This window comes from Amphiura filiformis, chromosome 1, assembly GCF_039555335.1.
Source record: "Amphiura filiformis chromosome 1, Afil_fr2py, whole genome shotgun sequence".
In the NCBI taxonomy this organism is placed as follows: Eukaryota; Metazoa; Echinodermata; class Ophiuroidea; order Amphilepidida; family Amphiuridae; genus Amphiura; species Amphiura filiformis.
This window is the reverse complement of record NC_092628.1, coordinates 6,341,282-6,356,152: the sequence shown is the minus strand read 5'-3', so window position 1 is coordinate 6,356,152 and position 14,871 is coordinate 6,341,282. Positions and strand designations below refer to the sequence as shown.

The window sequence follows — 14,871 nt, the reverse complement described above, 5'->3', positions numbered from 1 at the left end:
CTTCTAATATTTCTATAACACAGAAAGACCGATGAATATTATGCTTTGATTTCATACATTTCATCTGCCTCTCAGATCCAATACCTATTTATTTGATATTTTTGTCAGCAACGCTTTTTTTCCTTGATAAAGAAACCGGTTTCACGCTCTTCCCTTTAGTAAAAGGCGAATACTTAACTATAGATTGTCATACCTAAAGGTATTGAGTTGAAGTAAAACTAAGAATCAATATTTATGCTATGAGCGATTGAAGGATCGCTACAATTTGCTTAATGCGTTTCGTTTGTCGTTCACTCGAGACTGCTCTCCATTTTATTCTATATTTTGAAGTCAGTTCTCCCTTTTGAATATGTCAATTATTATTATGCCAATATGATACATTTTCCCTATTCAAGGTTGTATTTCTAGTATATGCTTATTGCTTTCGCGTATCCTTGCAACAATGAACAAAAAAAACCTTTCTGTTCGTTATTTATATTTTGAACAAGACATCTCGTACAACATGTTTTGCAACCCGGTCGCTTGCAGTATGCCTGAATGATATATTTTAGACCCCTGGGGTATTGTAAGTCATAACCAGCCAAACATATATCCGACTAGATAAGCTTGTATGAAGCTTTTATTGGTAGTCTGTCGTTAAACATATAAAGGGCGTGGAGGGGTAATCTACGGTAAGCCATAGAATTAAGGTACCAGTTGTGTTTACCCATGTATATCTTAAATAAAGACAAATGTGTCAAAATTAAAACAAGCAGCCAATACCTGTACTCTTTAGCTCTAATTTAAGACCTTACTTTAATTAGTTGAGAATTAAAGAAACAGTGATCTAAAACCAAATGAAGAAACGAAATCAAAAGTTGCACTTTTGTGTTCTAATCAATGAAAGCACGACGCTAGTTTTAGCGTGCTAATCAATGGAAGCACGGTGCTAGTTCTCTTGTTCACGAACGCTTTGTGTGCAAATCATTAGGGCACGCAATTTGCATCTTCCTTGGGTTTTTTGATAGTCGTGTCTTTATTTTTTTCTTCAACGAGATCTTAAAATCGAGCTAAGCGATGCAGCTACTGGCTGCTCGTTCCGATTATGACATAGCTGTCTTTGTTTAGGATATACAGGGGATGAACATAACTGGTATCTTAATGTTTGGCTTATCTTGGCTATACTCGTAAAGACATGTTGAACACAAATCCAACGATCATTACAGTAATTATAGGTTAACAAAATACGTATCACTTGGACGAGCCCTGCGCAAGTGCATCAGTATAATCTCCCCTGTAACAAAGGATTCACAGTTATTAACGTATTCATGCACGATACAGAATTTCTGCAATTTCTACTATTTTTTATAACAAAATAAAAATACAAAAATACAACAACAAAAATGAATCAATCATGCAACACACAAACGCGCGTGAATATAACTATACATTATTCATTCACTTCGTTCATTTATTTTTTCTAACGCCTTTATGGATGGTTCTAATATTGTGCGAATGCACGATGATAATTACTAATTAGTGTATTGTGTGGGAAATAGAGGGAATAGTAACGCATTTCATCTTATTTTATCTTCTCCAAGATATCTGGTGCTTACAGTTCTGATTATTTCGTGTAATTTATTCATCATTATTCCAATAATACCATCCCTTACAATTTTCTGGACGATAAAATTAACTTGCATATTTTAATATAAATTTTTAGCATAAGCGAAAGCTCAATAAAAGTGCCCCTTGAGTCGAAACACATGTTCATTTTTATAGACAATTCCACAATGTACTAATCTATATGTTAGTCAGTTACACACAACATACACCTTCCGCACAGAGTGAGTGTACCCCATACAAATTGATTTTTTCCTAACAAATGTGACATTACGCGAAACGTCTCTTTCGCAACTTGAACTGTACACACCCACTAACATTGAACAAACGAACTATCTGAACACACCCCATCACGTTTTCTATTCCACCTTCACGCACCATATATTCACCCACCTCTACACATCCCAACAGATACATATGATTGCATATAGCCCTACTTATTATTACCCTGTACATACACACACAACGAAAAAGCTCGCCAAATCACTAAAAATAAACATGTTTACCCACAGTTAGCGAAAGTTAAACATTATCACTCACACAGAATGAACGATACAATAGCCCAATACACAAAATATTCAACCATTCAATTCTTATTTTTTAATGGTAACTAGAGTATTCAATATGATCACCAGTCCCTTATTTAATAACGGACCTAAACGAAAAATACCACAAAAACACACTCACTATCTATAAACAAGTTTGTCTCAGCGATGGATCTCTTCTCCTCTCTCTCCTCTCCTCTCCTCTCCTCTCCTCTCCTCTCTCTCTCTCCTCTCCTCTCCTCTCCTCTCCTCTCTCTCCTCTCCTCTCCTCTCCTCTCCTCTCCTCCTCTCCTCTCCTCTCCTTTCCTCTCCTCCCCTCTTCTCTTCTCTCCTCTTCTCTTCCCTTCTCTTCTCCTCTCTCCTCTTCTCTTCTCTTCTCTTCTCTTCTCTTCTCTTCTCTTCTCTTCTCTTCTCTTCTCTTCTCTTCTCTTCTCTTTCTCTTCTCTTCTCTTCTCTCTCTTCTCTTCTCTTCTCTTCTCTCTTCTCTTCTCTTCTTCTTCTCTTTCTTCTCTTCTCTTCTCTTCTCTTCTCTTCTCTTCTCTTCTCTTCTCTTCTCTTCTCTTCTCTTCTCTTCTCTTCTCTTCTCTTCTCTTCTCTTCTCTTCTCTCTTCTCTTCTCTTCTCTTCTCTTCTCTTCTCTTCTCTTCTCTTCTCTTCTCTTCTCTTCTCTTCTCTTCTCTTCTCTTCTCTTCTCTTCTCTTCTCTTCTCTTCTTCTCTCTTCTCCTTTCTCCTCTCTCCCTTCTCCTTCTCTTCTCTTCTCTCTTCTCTTCTCTTCACTTCTCCCCTCCCCTCCCCTCTTCTCTTCTCTTCTCTTCTCATCTCTCTCTCATCTTCTCTACGAGCCACAAAGGAGCACTATATCACTATATCTAATGACTATTTATTATTACCAAAAAAGTACACGTGGTTCATAATCCCAAAAGAACAACTCACTTACTTCTAAGCTTCTAATAGATATTAATAAATGATATCATCGCTTCAGTTTCTATTCACAATTCACTGTTTACTTTAGCATAAGCTTAATTAATGGGACTTGTCTCATATTTGTACATAATGTTGATCATCATGAGACAGCTGTCTCCACATATTTGGCACAGTAATTTTCCCATGGGCGGCGACATTCACCGTGATATGCTTTTCACCTGTATTATTATTATTATAATACCTTTTTTTCATGTTCACATTTGTCACAATATTAAACATATTTTCGTTATATTACTACCAACATTTCAAAATTAAATTCAGCATGATGATAAGAACATTCTATGGAAGGTTGAACAGACTGTTTCAGTATATTGTTAAATATCTGCTTTAACAAAAGCCTCTAGCTGTAGTTGAATGAATGAGTTGAAATCCATATGATAACATTATCTAACAGTTAATTGTATTAAATGTACTATTGCATCTGTAAATAATGTTCTTGACATTACCATGTACTATTATACTTATTATCACTCTGTACATAATATCACTTATGTTTTGAAATAGATTAAAATATATTCAGTGCATTAAAGGTAACCGATTGTTGTTTTATAACGATTGTGTTGCGTGCGTGTATTAGTAAATGTAAATACGTCTACCCTTTCAAACAATGGAAACGAAAGACGTATGGAAAACTCTAGCGCTAAATACGTATTATACAGTGTGTCCCTGAAAGAATAGTATCGTCGGAAACAGAATTGTTTGGGTATTTAAACGCATAAACCAAACATAACTAAATACATTATGTGGTTGAGGAACCAAACACAACTAAATGAATGATGTGGTTGGGGAATAAATGATGTGGTTGAGGTAAACAGAATACTTTTTGAATTTTTCAACCGAGTCAAATATCTATCATACGCCGATGATGCGCAGTGATTAACACTCTGAATACAGATCAGATCGATGGATATAAATCCGTGGAAAGGTTTGAAAATGAGCGAGTTTTGTACAATTCTTATATATATTTTAAGAAATATGTGGTAAATTGACAACATTCAAGTATGTGATAGCTGATTTATTCCTCAACCACGGCAATTATTTAGTTATGTTTAGTTGTGGCATTATAACCAAACAATTAAGTTTCCGTCGATACGGTCCTTTCAGGGACAACCTGTACCCGCCTAGACGATGTAAGTATACTTTTTCTGAATCGTTATGACCAGAGGAACAATTTGATGTCCATTTTACCAAAATCTGAGCAATTTTGAATTTTGACCCCCTTACTTTCAATATGACCCCCATTTGACCCCCGTGGGACATTTGTTTTCACTGGTAACATCAAAACTGTGATGTTAGAATTTAGTTATAAGGGGGGTGTTCGTGAACCCCTCCTGGCTATTAGACTATTTAATGCAATTTTAAAACACTGAAATAAGCCATCAAAATGATGTATGCTAGTCTATAGACCATCTTTCGCGCTTCTTTTGGGGGACATATTTGTGACCTGTCACTAATACACAAGTGGACGGTTAGATTAATGAGGTTTTTTTTTGAAAAAAAAGCAATTGACGACTATCAAATTACTTATTTGTTTGGAATGTTAGTAGTCTTCTAACTATCACATTATGCCATTTGTTACCCTGATGTGGCAGTGACGTCAGTGCGCATTTCATTGGGGGCAGCTTCAAATCACTGGCCTTCAGTCAAAGCACTGACCTACACGCACGCGCTTAAAGACGCCGAATAGATGAGTTGACAAGTGCGCTAAAAATCGTGTAAGATTATACGTGTAACCCTACACTTGTAAGATCGCCTCTTATACGTGTAAGCTTTCATCTTATATGTCTTAGCGGGATGCTTAAGTTGACGAAAATGTAATAAAAAATTTCTTACGCGCAAAAAGGAAAAATCCTCGACCAATGAAATCTCGACGTCCAGACCATGATATATCTTATATGTGTAAGAATTGCCATTTCAAGCCTTAATCGCAATAAAATGCATGCCATTTTGAAACCAGCAAACTTTGCAATGGTACTAAAACACAAAAACAAATAATGACAATTAAGATAATTACCTGAAAAATGGTGTTGTTTAATTGATGATGACCAAACAGAGACTTATTTACTTTATAGTTTAAAGGAAATTATCCAAAAAAAATATCATTTTTTATATCAAGTGAGACGCACACAAATTATTTGACAAAAATTAGACATAATGTGTATGTGTTTTTTTTTCTACTGGTGCCCACTTTTATTTTACAGAATTTGTTTTGACCTTGGAATTACATACCATGTTTTTCCTGCCCTGAAAAGTCCTTGAAACATATTTGGATCTATGTGATTAAAATAGTGTAAACAAGAGGTCTGTATAGTAAAAGAGAGGTCCACATCGTTGGGACGTAGTGACGGCGTCGAAAAAGGCATTAGGTGAGTAGTACGACCATCTGCTTTGCTTCTGAGAGAGAGCAGGGCTCTAGCCAGGGGGTGCAGTTGATGCGACGCCCCCCCAATTCGCAAGGTATACAAAAAGTCCCACAATGTAAGTATTTGCTTACGTCATGAGCATGTTTTGCAATAGCATTTGAAAAACCGCCAAGTGCCCCTCTCCCGCACCTTACTAATGCTCACGGGCTAGGATGGACAGACGAATGGACAGACGGACAGACAAAAATTCACAATGTCTCTAGTGGAGTTTACAAAGCAAGTGAGAATCTAACAACCATTAACATCCACAACATACATGTTATCATTGCAGTGTACCTGCCGAAGGAAGGCCTGCGTTGTTTCTGTATATTACCAAGGATTATTAAATCAGGATGTGACAATAGCTCATTAGCATGTATCCAATTCTTATGTAAGAGCGGATTGTAATTAATATGACGTCGTGACCTTGCTAGAGAGAGCTTATAATATCCGCAGACAGAATCAGGCGGTGTAGGACATGCGACACGTGACGTTCGGGGCTGGCTGACAGCCCCATTCAAAACATACGATTACCAGTTTTAAATTGAAAAACAGCATACTTACAATGGGGCACTTTATCGAACCCCATGGTTTTACAGTAATATAATTTTGCTTTGAACCCACATATCAAATTTAGAATATTGTTTGTGATGATTATGTGTTAATCCAATGACGACGTCAAAAATGGCGATATCGGATCCGCCGCCACCTGGACTGAATTCAATATTGGGTTAAATGCGCAATTAAAAAACTATTACATGGTTGGCTTTCCATAGTTACCATTTCAATATGAAATAACTGTAACTATTCCATTTATTTTGTGTAAATTTTGGACATTACAGTCATGACATATCAAAAGAACCGACACGACTCACGTTCGAAGGATTGGCTCGCATTGGCGACATTTGCGCTGGTATTAAATAGCGATTTTCGTTGGTTTGCATCGTCTGTTTGGGCCCAAATTAAAAGCGGACATATCTAACAGTAAAAATAAATATTTTATACAGAAACAAAATACATGATTCTAATTCTTTTGGAAATGTTAAAATATAGATTTAAAAGCATAATATTTTGTATACAATTACAGAATCTCTATATTATATAATTTGGAATAAACGTAAGTTACGCGCTTTGTACAAATAAAATATTGTTTTCGTTGTATTTTGTACTGTGTAAAATGGTTTCATTATTTTCTGATGTCTTTCATCTTATTTGTTCTTGATAATCTTCTTTTGTCTTTTTTTAGAAACAACCGCAATTCTATTAAATAAACTGTATATTACATGTTTTGTACGAACCCACACTTCTCTGTACAAATCCCATTCTGTAGATGTAAAAGTGTTGATTCGTAGAAATTAATCTCCGGTTTATTGAATAGACTGACGTCAAAAAGCGGTTTAAGCTGAGTTATACAGGCTGAACGATGGTCAGTCGATGCCTATTGTTAAACAAGACACACTCAGTCACCTAATTAGGCGCTTGAAACGATCGAATTCGGTGTTGAAATAAGCCAATTTTTAGGTACACCTTTTCACTTCATAATTAGTTTTCTCAGTCAAATGAATAGCAATAATTTTCATTTCTTCGGTAAATGTCAGAAGCAAACTATAATGCTTGGTACTGTATTTTTTTCAAACCCTGGTTTTAAACTGTGCAATTTAGGCTTCTAATGTAAGATTGTTGATTTTCACAGGCTTCATTTTGACCCACGAGCTTTTTCTGGGGTCAACGTTTTTGCTTTTTAAAGTAATTCGGTGACGAACGATATTTCCTGACTTTCTAAAGCACGTCATATAGGGCTATATATCTAATAGTTTTGTCAGCATTTTGGTTTTGATTGCACCATTTTTCAATTCCGACTTTTAATTTTGTCAAAATCAACTCTCGAATGTACCCATGGATGGATGATTTTGCAAGCCACAATAGAAATATCGATTATTTCTAATGGTTATATTAGAAATGAAGTGCTGGTTGGACATTTTGGGAGTCGCAAGTGGAACAAAGGTGGAATCAAAACGGATGTTCTGACAAAACTGTAATATATAGTTAAAAACAGGGAAAATATGACACAACATCCAATGGGGGAGTAACATAAGACATATAAACAAAGTTAAAAACCCGACGTTTCGAAAAGACAAAACTTTTCTTTCTCAAGGGATAAAATAAGAGACCTGCTCTCAGTATATTGGAGACCAGCTCTGATCAAAAAATGAAGATTGATTATAACAGCAAAAAATAAAAGAAATCTGAATAACAGTGGAGGCTTAAGTGGGTTGGGACAGGTGTGAAAAACCATAACAGCAGGCAAAGTATGGAGAGCCAAATGGGACAAAAGACTGTAGAAAGGCACACAAATATATGGTAGGCCAAGCAGGTCACAAAAAGGGGAAATCGACAAGGGTAGGGAAAATTGAAAATAACCAAAATCTAATGAAAAAGGGGGACCACTGACCCCACAACCCGGCACACGGAACACACGGAACAACATAGCCCGCCTAGGTGGGACAGCCATGCGGTACCAACGTCTATGTGCGTTGGCTCCCGCTCCCAGACCATGGAGACGGCATGCCAGGAGTGGAGAGGTGGTCCAAATTCGCTCGGAAGGTTACAGCTGTCATTGATGCAGACATGCAATCTGCGCTGAATCCCAAGCTACCGAGACCTGGTCGCTTCTACATACTTCCTAAGATCCACAAGAAATACAACACCATTCCTGTTGGTAGACCTATCATCAGTGGCTGTGGCACCCCTACAGAGAAGATATCACTATATGTTGATTTGCATCTCCAGCCCCATGTTAAAACTCTGTCATCGTATGTGGAGGATGACAATGACTTCCTGCGTAGACTCTCCGTAATCAACACTCAACATGGTCCTCTACCTGAGAACACCATCCTCTGCACCATGGATGTCACATCCCTCTACACCAACATACCCACCGATGAGTTCATCATAGCAGCCCAACACTATCTCAGTCAGCAGCACTCTCCCACTGAGATCAACACTTTGAGCAAATTCATGGAGCTCGTTCTCACCCAAAATAACTTCGAACTGGCTGGCAACCACTATCTTCAAATCCATGGATCTGCAATGGGAACACGGATGGCGCCCTCAGGAGCCTGCCTTTTATGGGCCGTCTTGAGGAGGATTTCTTGAATTCGGCTGCTTACAAACCCCTGATCTGGCTGAGATATATTGATGATATTTTCCTCATCTGGACTCATGGCCAAGAAGAACTTGACAACTTCATCATCCATTGCAACACCAAGCACCCCAGTATCAAGTTCACAGCAGAGCAATCTAAGGAGTCGATTCCATTCCTTGATGTCATGGTCAGCCTGCACAATGGGTACCTGGAGAGTGATCTTTACTCCAAACCTACGGACACTCATCAGTACCTGCAGTGGTCATCCTGTCATCCCAAACATACTAAGGAAAGTCTCCCATACAGCCTGGCCTTCAGATTACGACGCATATGCTCATCTGAGGAGACCCTTTGCACCCGAGCCAGTCAACTCAAACAACATCTACGTGACAGAGGGTACCCTACCAAAGTTATTGACAAACAAGTCAAGAAGGCTGTTGAAGTCCCCAGATCAGAGGCTCTCAAACCTCGGCTGAAGGAAGAAACATGCACCCGCATTCCTCTTGTGGTAACCTACAACCCTATCCACTCCACCATCGCCACCACCATACACAAATATCTACCCATTCTTCATGCCTCTGAACGCTGCAAGAAAGCCATCCCGGAGCCACCCATGGTAGCTTTCCGTAGACCAACAAATATCAAGGACTTGGTTGTTAGATCATCTCTCAAGATCCCCTCTACGGAAGCTCCTGAATTGGGATTCTCTCCGTGCAACAAATGTGCTGCCTGCAACCACCAACACACCAGAGAGCAGACCAAGCATACGACTGCTGGTGAGACATTCCGCAGCACCATCACTGGAGAAAGATATGATATTCAACACCCTCTCAACTGCCAGTCTACAAATGTCATCTACCTCATCACCTGTAAGAAATGCGGTCAACAATACATCGGTGAAACTAAGAGAGCCCTGAAGACCCGGTTACTTGAACACTGTGGGGACACTAAACACAACCGAGACAAGCCAGTTGCCAGACACTTCAATCAAACAGGTCACAGCACTGACGACATCACCATCATGGCCATTGACAGACCTAACAGCAAGAACTACTACCATCGTCTGGCTTTGGAAGCCAAATGGATTAAAACACTGCAGACTACCACACCGAAAGGCATCAACATCAAGGGTCATCAATAATCCCCCCTCCTTTCCTATGGTTTGGTCATGCAGGTCACTGTCCCTTACCTTTTTCTCATCACTTTTTGTTCAAAATTGGACCACCTCTCCACTCCTGGCATGCCGTCTCCATGGTCTGAGAGCGGGAGCCAACGCACATAGACGTTGGTACCGCATGGCTGTCCCACCTAGGCGGGCTATGTTGTTCCGTGTGCCGGGTTGTGGGGTCAGTGGTCCCCCTTTTTCATTAGATTTTGGTTATTTTCAATTTTCCCTACCCTTGTCGATTTCCACTTTTTGTGACCTGCTTGGCCTACCATATATTTGTGTGCCTTTCTACAGTTTTTTGTCCCATTTGGCTCTCCATACTTTGCCTGCTGTTATGGTTTTTCACACCTGTCCCAACACACTTAAGCCTCCACAGCTATTCAGATTTCTTTTATTTTTTGCTGTTATAATCAATGCTCCAGTCAATGCAGCTTTTTATCTTCATTTTTTGATCAGAGCTGGTCTCCAATATACTGAGAGCAGGTCTCTTATTTTATCCCTTGAGAAAGAAAAGTTTTGTCTTTTCGAAACGTCGGGTTTTTAACTTTGTTTATATGTCTTATGTTACTCCCCCATTGGATGTTGTGTCATATTTTCCCTGTTTTTAATTTTATCCAGTGCTAGTGTGACACTATTGTATCCTTTTGGATCCATCCTTTGGTTCCCCGCCGGTCAGTTGGAACAGATTTTCCCTGTTTTTATATGTAATATATAGACCTACACGATTTGCCTTACAGTGGTGGGACATGTCCCACAAAATTACTGTGCAAACGTTGTTACCAGAGCCCTTCTCAGGGGAGCACAGTCCCTCTCACACACCCACCTGAGTCAGCTGACTGCCCCCTCCCCACTTTTAAAATCGTTTCGCCACCGCTGATTAAAGCGGTCAATGCACAGAAGACTACAGAGCGCGTACCACCAGTCAAAGTCTCCGCATCATCCGATAATGAGGGCCGATTGTTCCATGAAATGCGCCAGGCGAGACTGCTACGCAATTACCGCGTATTTTCATGGTCTATCGCGTAATCGCGAAAGCACGCAACGCTCTATCGCGTATACGCGAAGGCACGCAGCGCTGGCGTGATTGTTTGACACGACACAATCGAACAATCGGCCCTCATGAATATGCGAGAACTGGTAGCATACAATACACGGGGACTTTGACTGGTGGTACTTTCTCTGTTTATCTCTTTCCTCTATGGGTCAATGTTATATCTATGGAATATCAGGAATACATGTTATATTTCTTATAATTCACCCACTGTGTATCAATGTGAATGCAAATCAAAAGTTATATTCAGGTTGTTTACCTTCATTGAAGACATGAATATTATAACACTGTTGCATTATAAAACTAAATAAGAGGACTTAATTAAATGAGATACACACATTTTAGGAAGGGATGAGCGAGTATGGAAAACAGCGTCTGTTGGTCAAATTGGAATACTAGTATACAGTAAGCCAAAACATTAAGGTGCCAGTTACGTTCACCAGTGTATTTTCTAACTAAAGACAGATATGTCATAATTGGAACCAGCAGCCAAAAGCCACATCTTTTAGCTCGAATTTAAGACCTCATTTGTTGAAATTGTTCAAGAAATATAGACACCACGATCCAAAACCCAAGAAGATGCCAATTTAAAAGTTGCAGTTTGCAGCGTCGTGCTCTATTGATTAGCACGTTAAAACTAGAGCCGTGCTTCCATTGATTAGAACACAAAAGTGCAACTTTGGATTTCGTCTCTTCATTAGGTTCTAGATCACAAGTGTACTTCGGTTATATATATAAATGCGCTTTTATAAATGCACACGTGACCACCTCCGCGCGGCCATAACAGCTTATAGACAGTGAGTCTCGAAGTGACCTTTTACATAGCGAGTAGTCTTTCTTTACATTTGAATGCAAAGGCGGAACAACATGAGACTGATGTGCAGCAAAATTGTCATTTTTGTTCAACTTTGTGAATATATAGTAAACGTTTCCGTCGTTGAATGTTTTTTCCGTCGTCAAATACTTTTAAAATGTTGTTTGCAAATGTGTAATAATTTTGCAATTCAATTAATACTTAAATTTGATGATATATATCTACAGAGTTCCTGTCCCTTTCTGTATAGTGGTCAATGCATGAGGATATGGTCACGCTTGCTGGTCTTGGTATGACGTGCTCATAGGTCAAGTGGGCATTTATAAAAGCGCATTTATAGATATAAGCGAAGTACACTGATCGCCGTTTCTTTAACTATCAACCAATTTCATTAATAAGGCCTCAAATCAGAGCTATAAAGAGTACAGGTATTGTTGTTTGTTTTAATTTGGACATACTTGTCTTTGATTAGGATACGCAGGGGTGAACATAACTGGTACCTTAATTATTTGGCTTACTGTATTGTATTAACGCGTGTAATCGTTCATTTCACTAGGAGACAAAATCTGTGATTTTCCACGGATTTTTCAACTAGTCACAGATTTTTCACAGAAAAATGTCTATCGAATAGTATAATATATGTATAATGATGCACAATAAAATGAGCTAATCGCTGGGTTTTAATTTTTTTTTATTCTGATGTCTATTTCTAGACTTATGAGAGCACTCTTGCCGAAAGTTTGCGTAGGCTTCGCTAGTCAATGATACTATTGTCTTGAAATAAGGCAGTGCTGTTTCCATAGTGGGCTTTTCGCCAATTGCGGTGTCTGGTACTATTACTCAACCGCCCATCCACAATAGTGCTAACGTCTAGGTTTTTTTTATAGTTTTTTGTCTGCATTATGTTATTGTGATGTATTTACGTCTACGTAAATATTTTGTCAACAGCTTAGACTTCTTTCAAATTTCCTGCTACTAACTTTTGGGCTCTCAACATCCCTTTACTCCTCTAACCAATAGTGATATAAAATTGGATCGTTTAAGCCCACACATATTAGTTTGGAAATATTAGACGCCGCGTAGTCACGTCCGACATAAACTCATACCAAGACCAATAAATATTGGGCGTAAATCATTAAATTTTATCATTATGTTGTCTCGGATCCAATATTTTTACACAATTGGATTCATCAAAACATAATAATAACCTATATTGAGTCCCAGCTTTGAAAACGCAGTGCCTTGGAAAACAGGTTATGACAACACATCCCACATATTCAAGGTGAATGCACTTGAGATCATTACTCAAGTTAATCAATTTGAAAGGCCGTTATTCGTCTCTGTAAAAATGGGTTTTATGCGAACATGAATGCAAACAGGGCCATTACCTTCATTTTTTCATGATTGTTTTAAATTATCTTTTTTATTTATGTTATACAAAAAAAAAAAAAAAAATCATAATTTGCAGTTGTTATTAGATGTTAAATTGATTTACTGTCTGTCAGTCAATGGTTCAGAAATTATCTGTTATTATGTTTCCAAATTAATCACACACTTTAAATAAACTTTTAAAATAGTTTTCAATTTGTATTTGTCACTATAATTCAAACGGATTTACCGTTTCTGCAAGGATTCTAAAATTAGATGCACATAAAAGTGTTTTTTTCCAATTGCTGTAATTACTATGTAGAATAATTACTGGATATGAATTCGTAAAAAAAAGTTCAATATCCAAAACTGTTCTGGAATATATAACGTTTCTCTACAGTCTATTCCGATCAGGGTAACGCCCGCTTGTCAGCTACACTTGCATGTCCTTTAAAAATACCCCGTCCAGCTATCTACGGCGACCCCCTTCACCAAGTCACTTGTGCGTGGCTGAAATGTCGTAAACGTTATCTCCTAGATTTCAGCTGTTAAAAATAGATCTACTTTCATTGAAATAAATTCGTCAGTTCAATATTAGTAATGCATAAAGGACAAGAAAGATCAGATACCATTTTTTTATGAAAAGAAAACTTATAGTTTATTTCTATTATGCATTATGCTATCATTCTTTGCCGCAAACGCGCACCAGGTCACGTTTTTTGAATGATGAACGATGGCAAATTATGCTCGTTTTCACATGCCTACTTTTGTTCGACACGATAATTAACAATTGCACCAATCAGCAACTAGGACCGGTTTAGTTATCACTTTCAATTGCTGTAAAGGTATATCATGTTTTTATATTCTTACGTAAAGGGCATTATAACCGGTCATTTCTATCATAAATTTGGGGGAAGCATTACGTAAACGGTGGTATTTAGTTTAGCGCCTTTAAAGTCCCATTAGATTTAAAGAATGACGCCGAAGAAACAAACTTATAAATTAGTCAACTAAACTTCAGCTTAATTTTAAACATAGATTCCCTGGCATGCTTTATCTACAGAACCTACTATAAGAATGATTGGTCGTATTGATTCATTATTGGAAAGTGGCTTTAGAAAAGTATTCATGGGATAACTAATGACTCATTTATTCTGAACTTGTGTTATAGTTAACTTGGTTGTTGGTTTGTTGTTTTATTGTAAACATAATATTGGCTCACAGTAAATTGGGTCCTAAATATGTTTTGTATGGACGTATTTACAAGATCAGCATATGCATGTCAGATCATTTCTGACATCTAAGATGCATCTTTGTTCATCACAGATGAGATACTGAAAGCCACTTATTAGAAGCAGGCATTTCCGTCTCCAAATCCGAAAGGTCTGCGCCTCTAGGTGTAGAAACACTTCTCAACACAGATTATCAGTTATACTTGAGACATACCGATTTCTACTATTAAGCACTTGAACTCGTGAGAACGTTCATCTTGTGAGAGCAAGAAAGAAAATCCTAGTAATGGAATAGAACTGCCATGTTTGCTTCGTAGGAACATTTCTCCTTTAGATATTAGACAGATGAGATGTTTATCCAATCAATAGGGGATATGACTTCTTTGGTTTTTAAAAGTTTATGTGTATGATATATGCATTAGTGACCATTTGTGAAAAAAACCGAAGTAATTAGCACTTACCGTTCTGTTTTTATGACACATTTTAGAGCAACTACCAATTGTAATGTTTGTCCACGAGACATCTAAATTCATATGGAAATGTTTCTATACAAAACGATT

At 38.0% G+C, this 14,871-nt stretch overlaps 2 protein-coding genes across 2 annotated transcripts in view; one reads left to right on the top strand and one right to left on the bottom strand.

Annotated features, from left to right (window-relative positions):
• Positions 1-8,045, bottom strand: part of LOC140154838 (uncharacterized) — a 35,783-nt gene extending 27,738 nt beyond the window's left edge. The window contains exon 1 of the mRNA XM_072177472.1: positions 7,986-8,045. Within this exon, the coding sequence (XP_072033573.1) occupies positions 7,986-8,045 (60 nt within the window). The remainder of the gene's footprint in view (positions 1-7,985) is intronic.
• Positions 8,046-8,098: 53 nt separating this feature from the next.
• LOC140154837 (uncharacterized) lies at positions 8,099-8,689 on the top strand. The gene has a single exon (XM_072177456.1). It carries the CDS (start codon positions 8,099-8,101, stop codon positions 8,687-8,689), a length of 591 nt encoding a protein of 196 aa, XP_072033557.1.
• Positions 8,690-14,871: the final 6,182 nt, after the last annotated feature.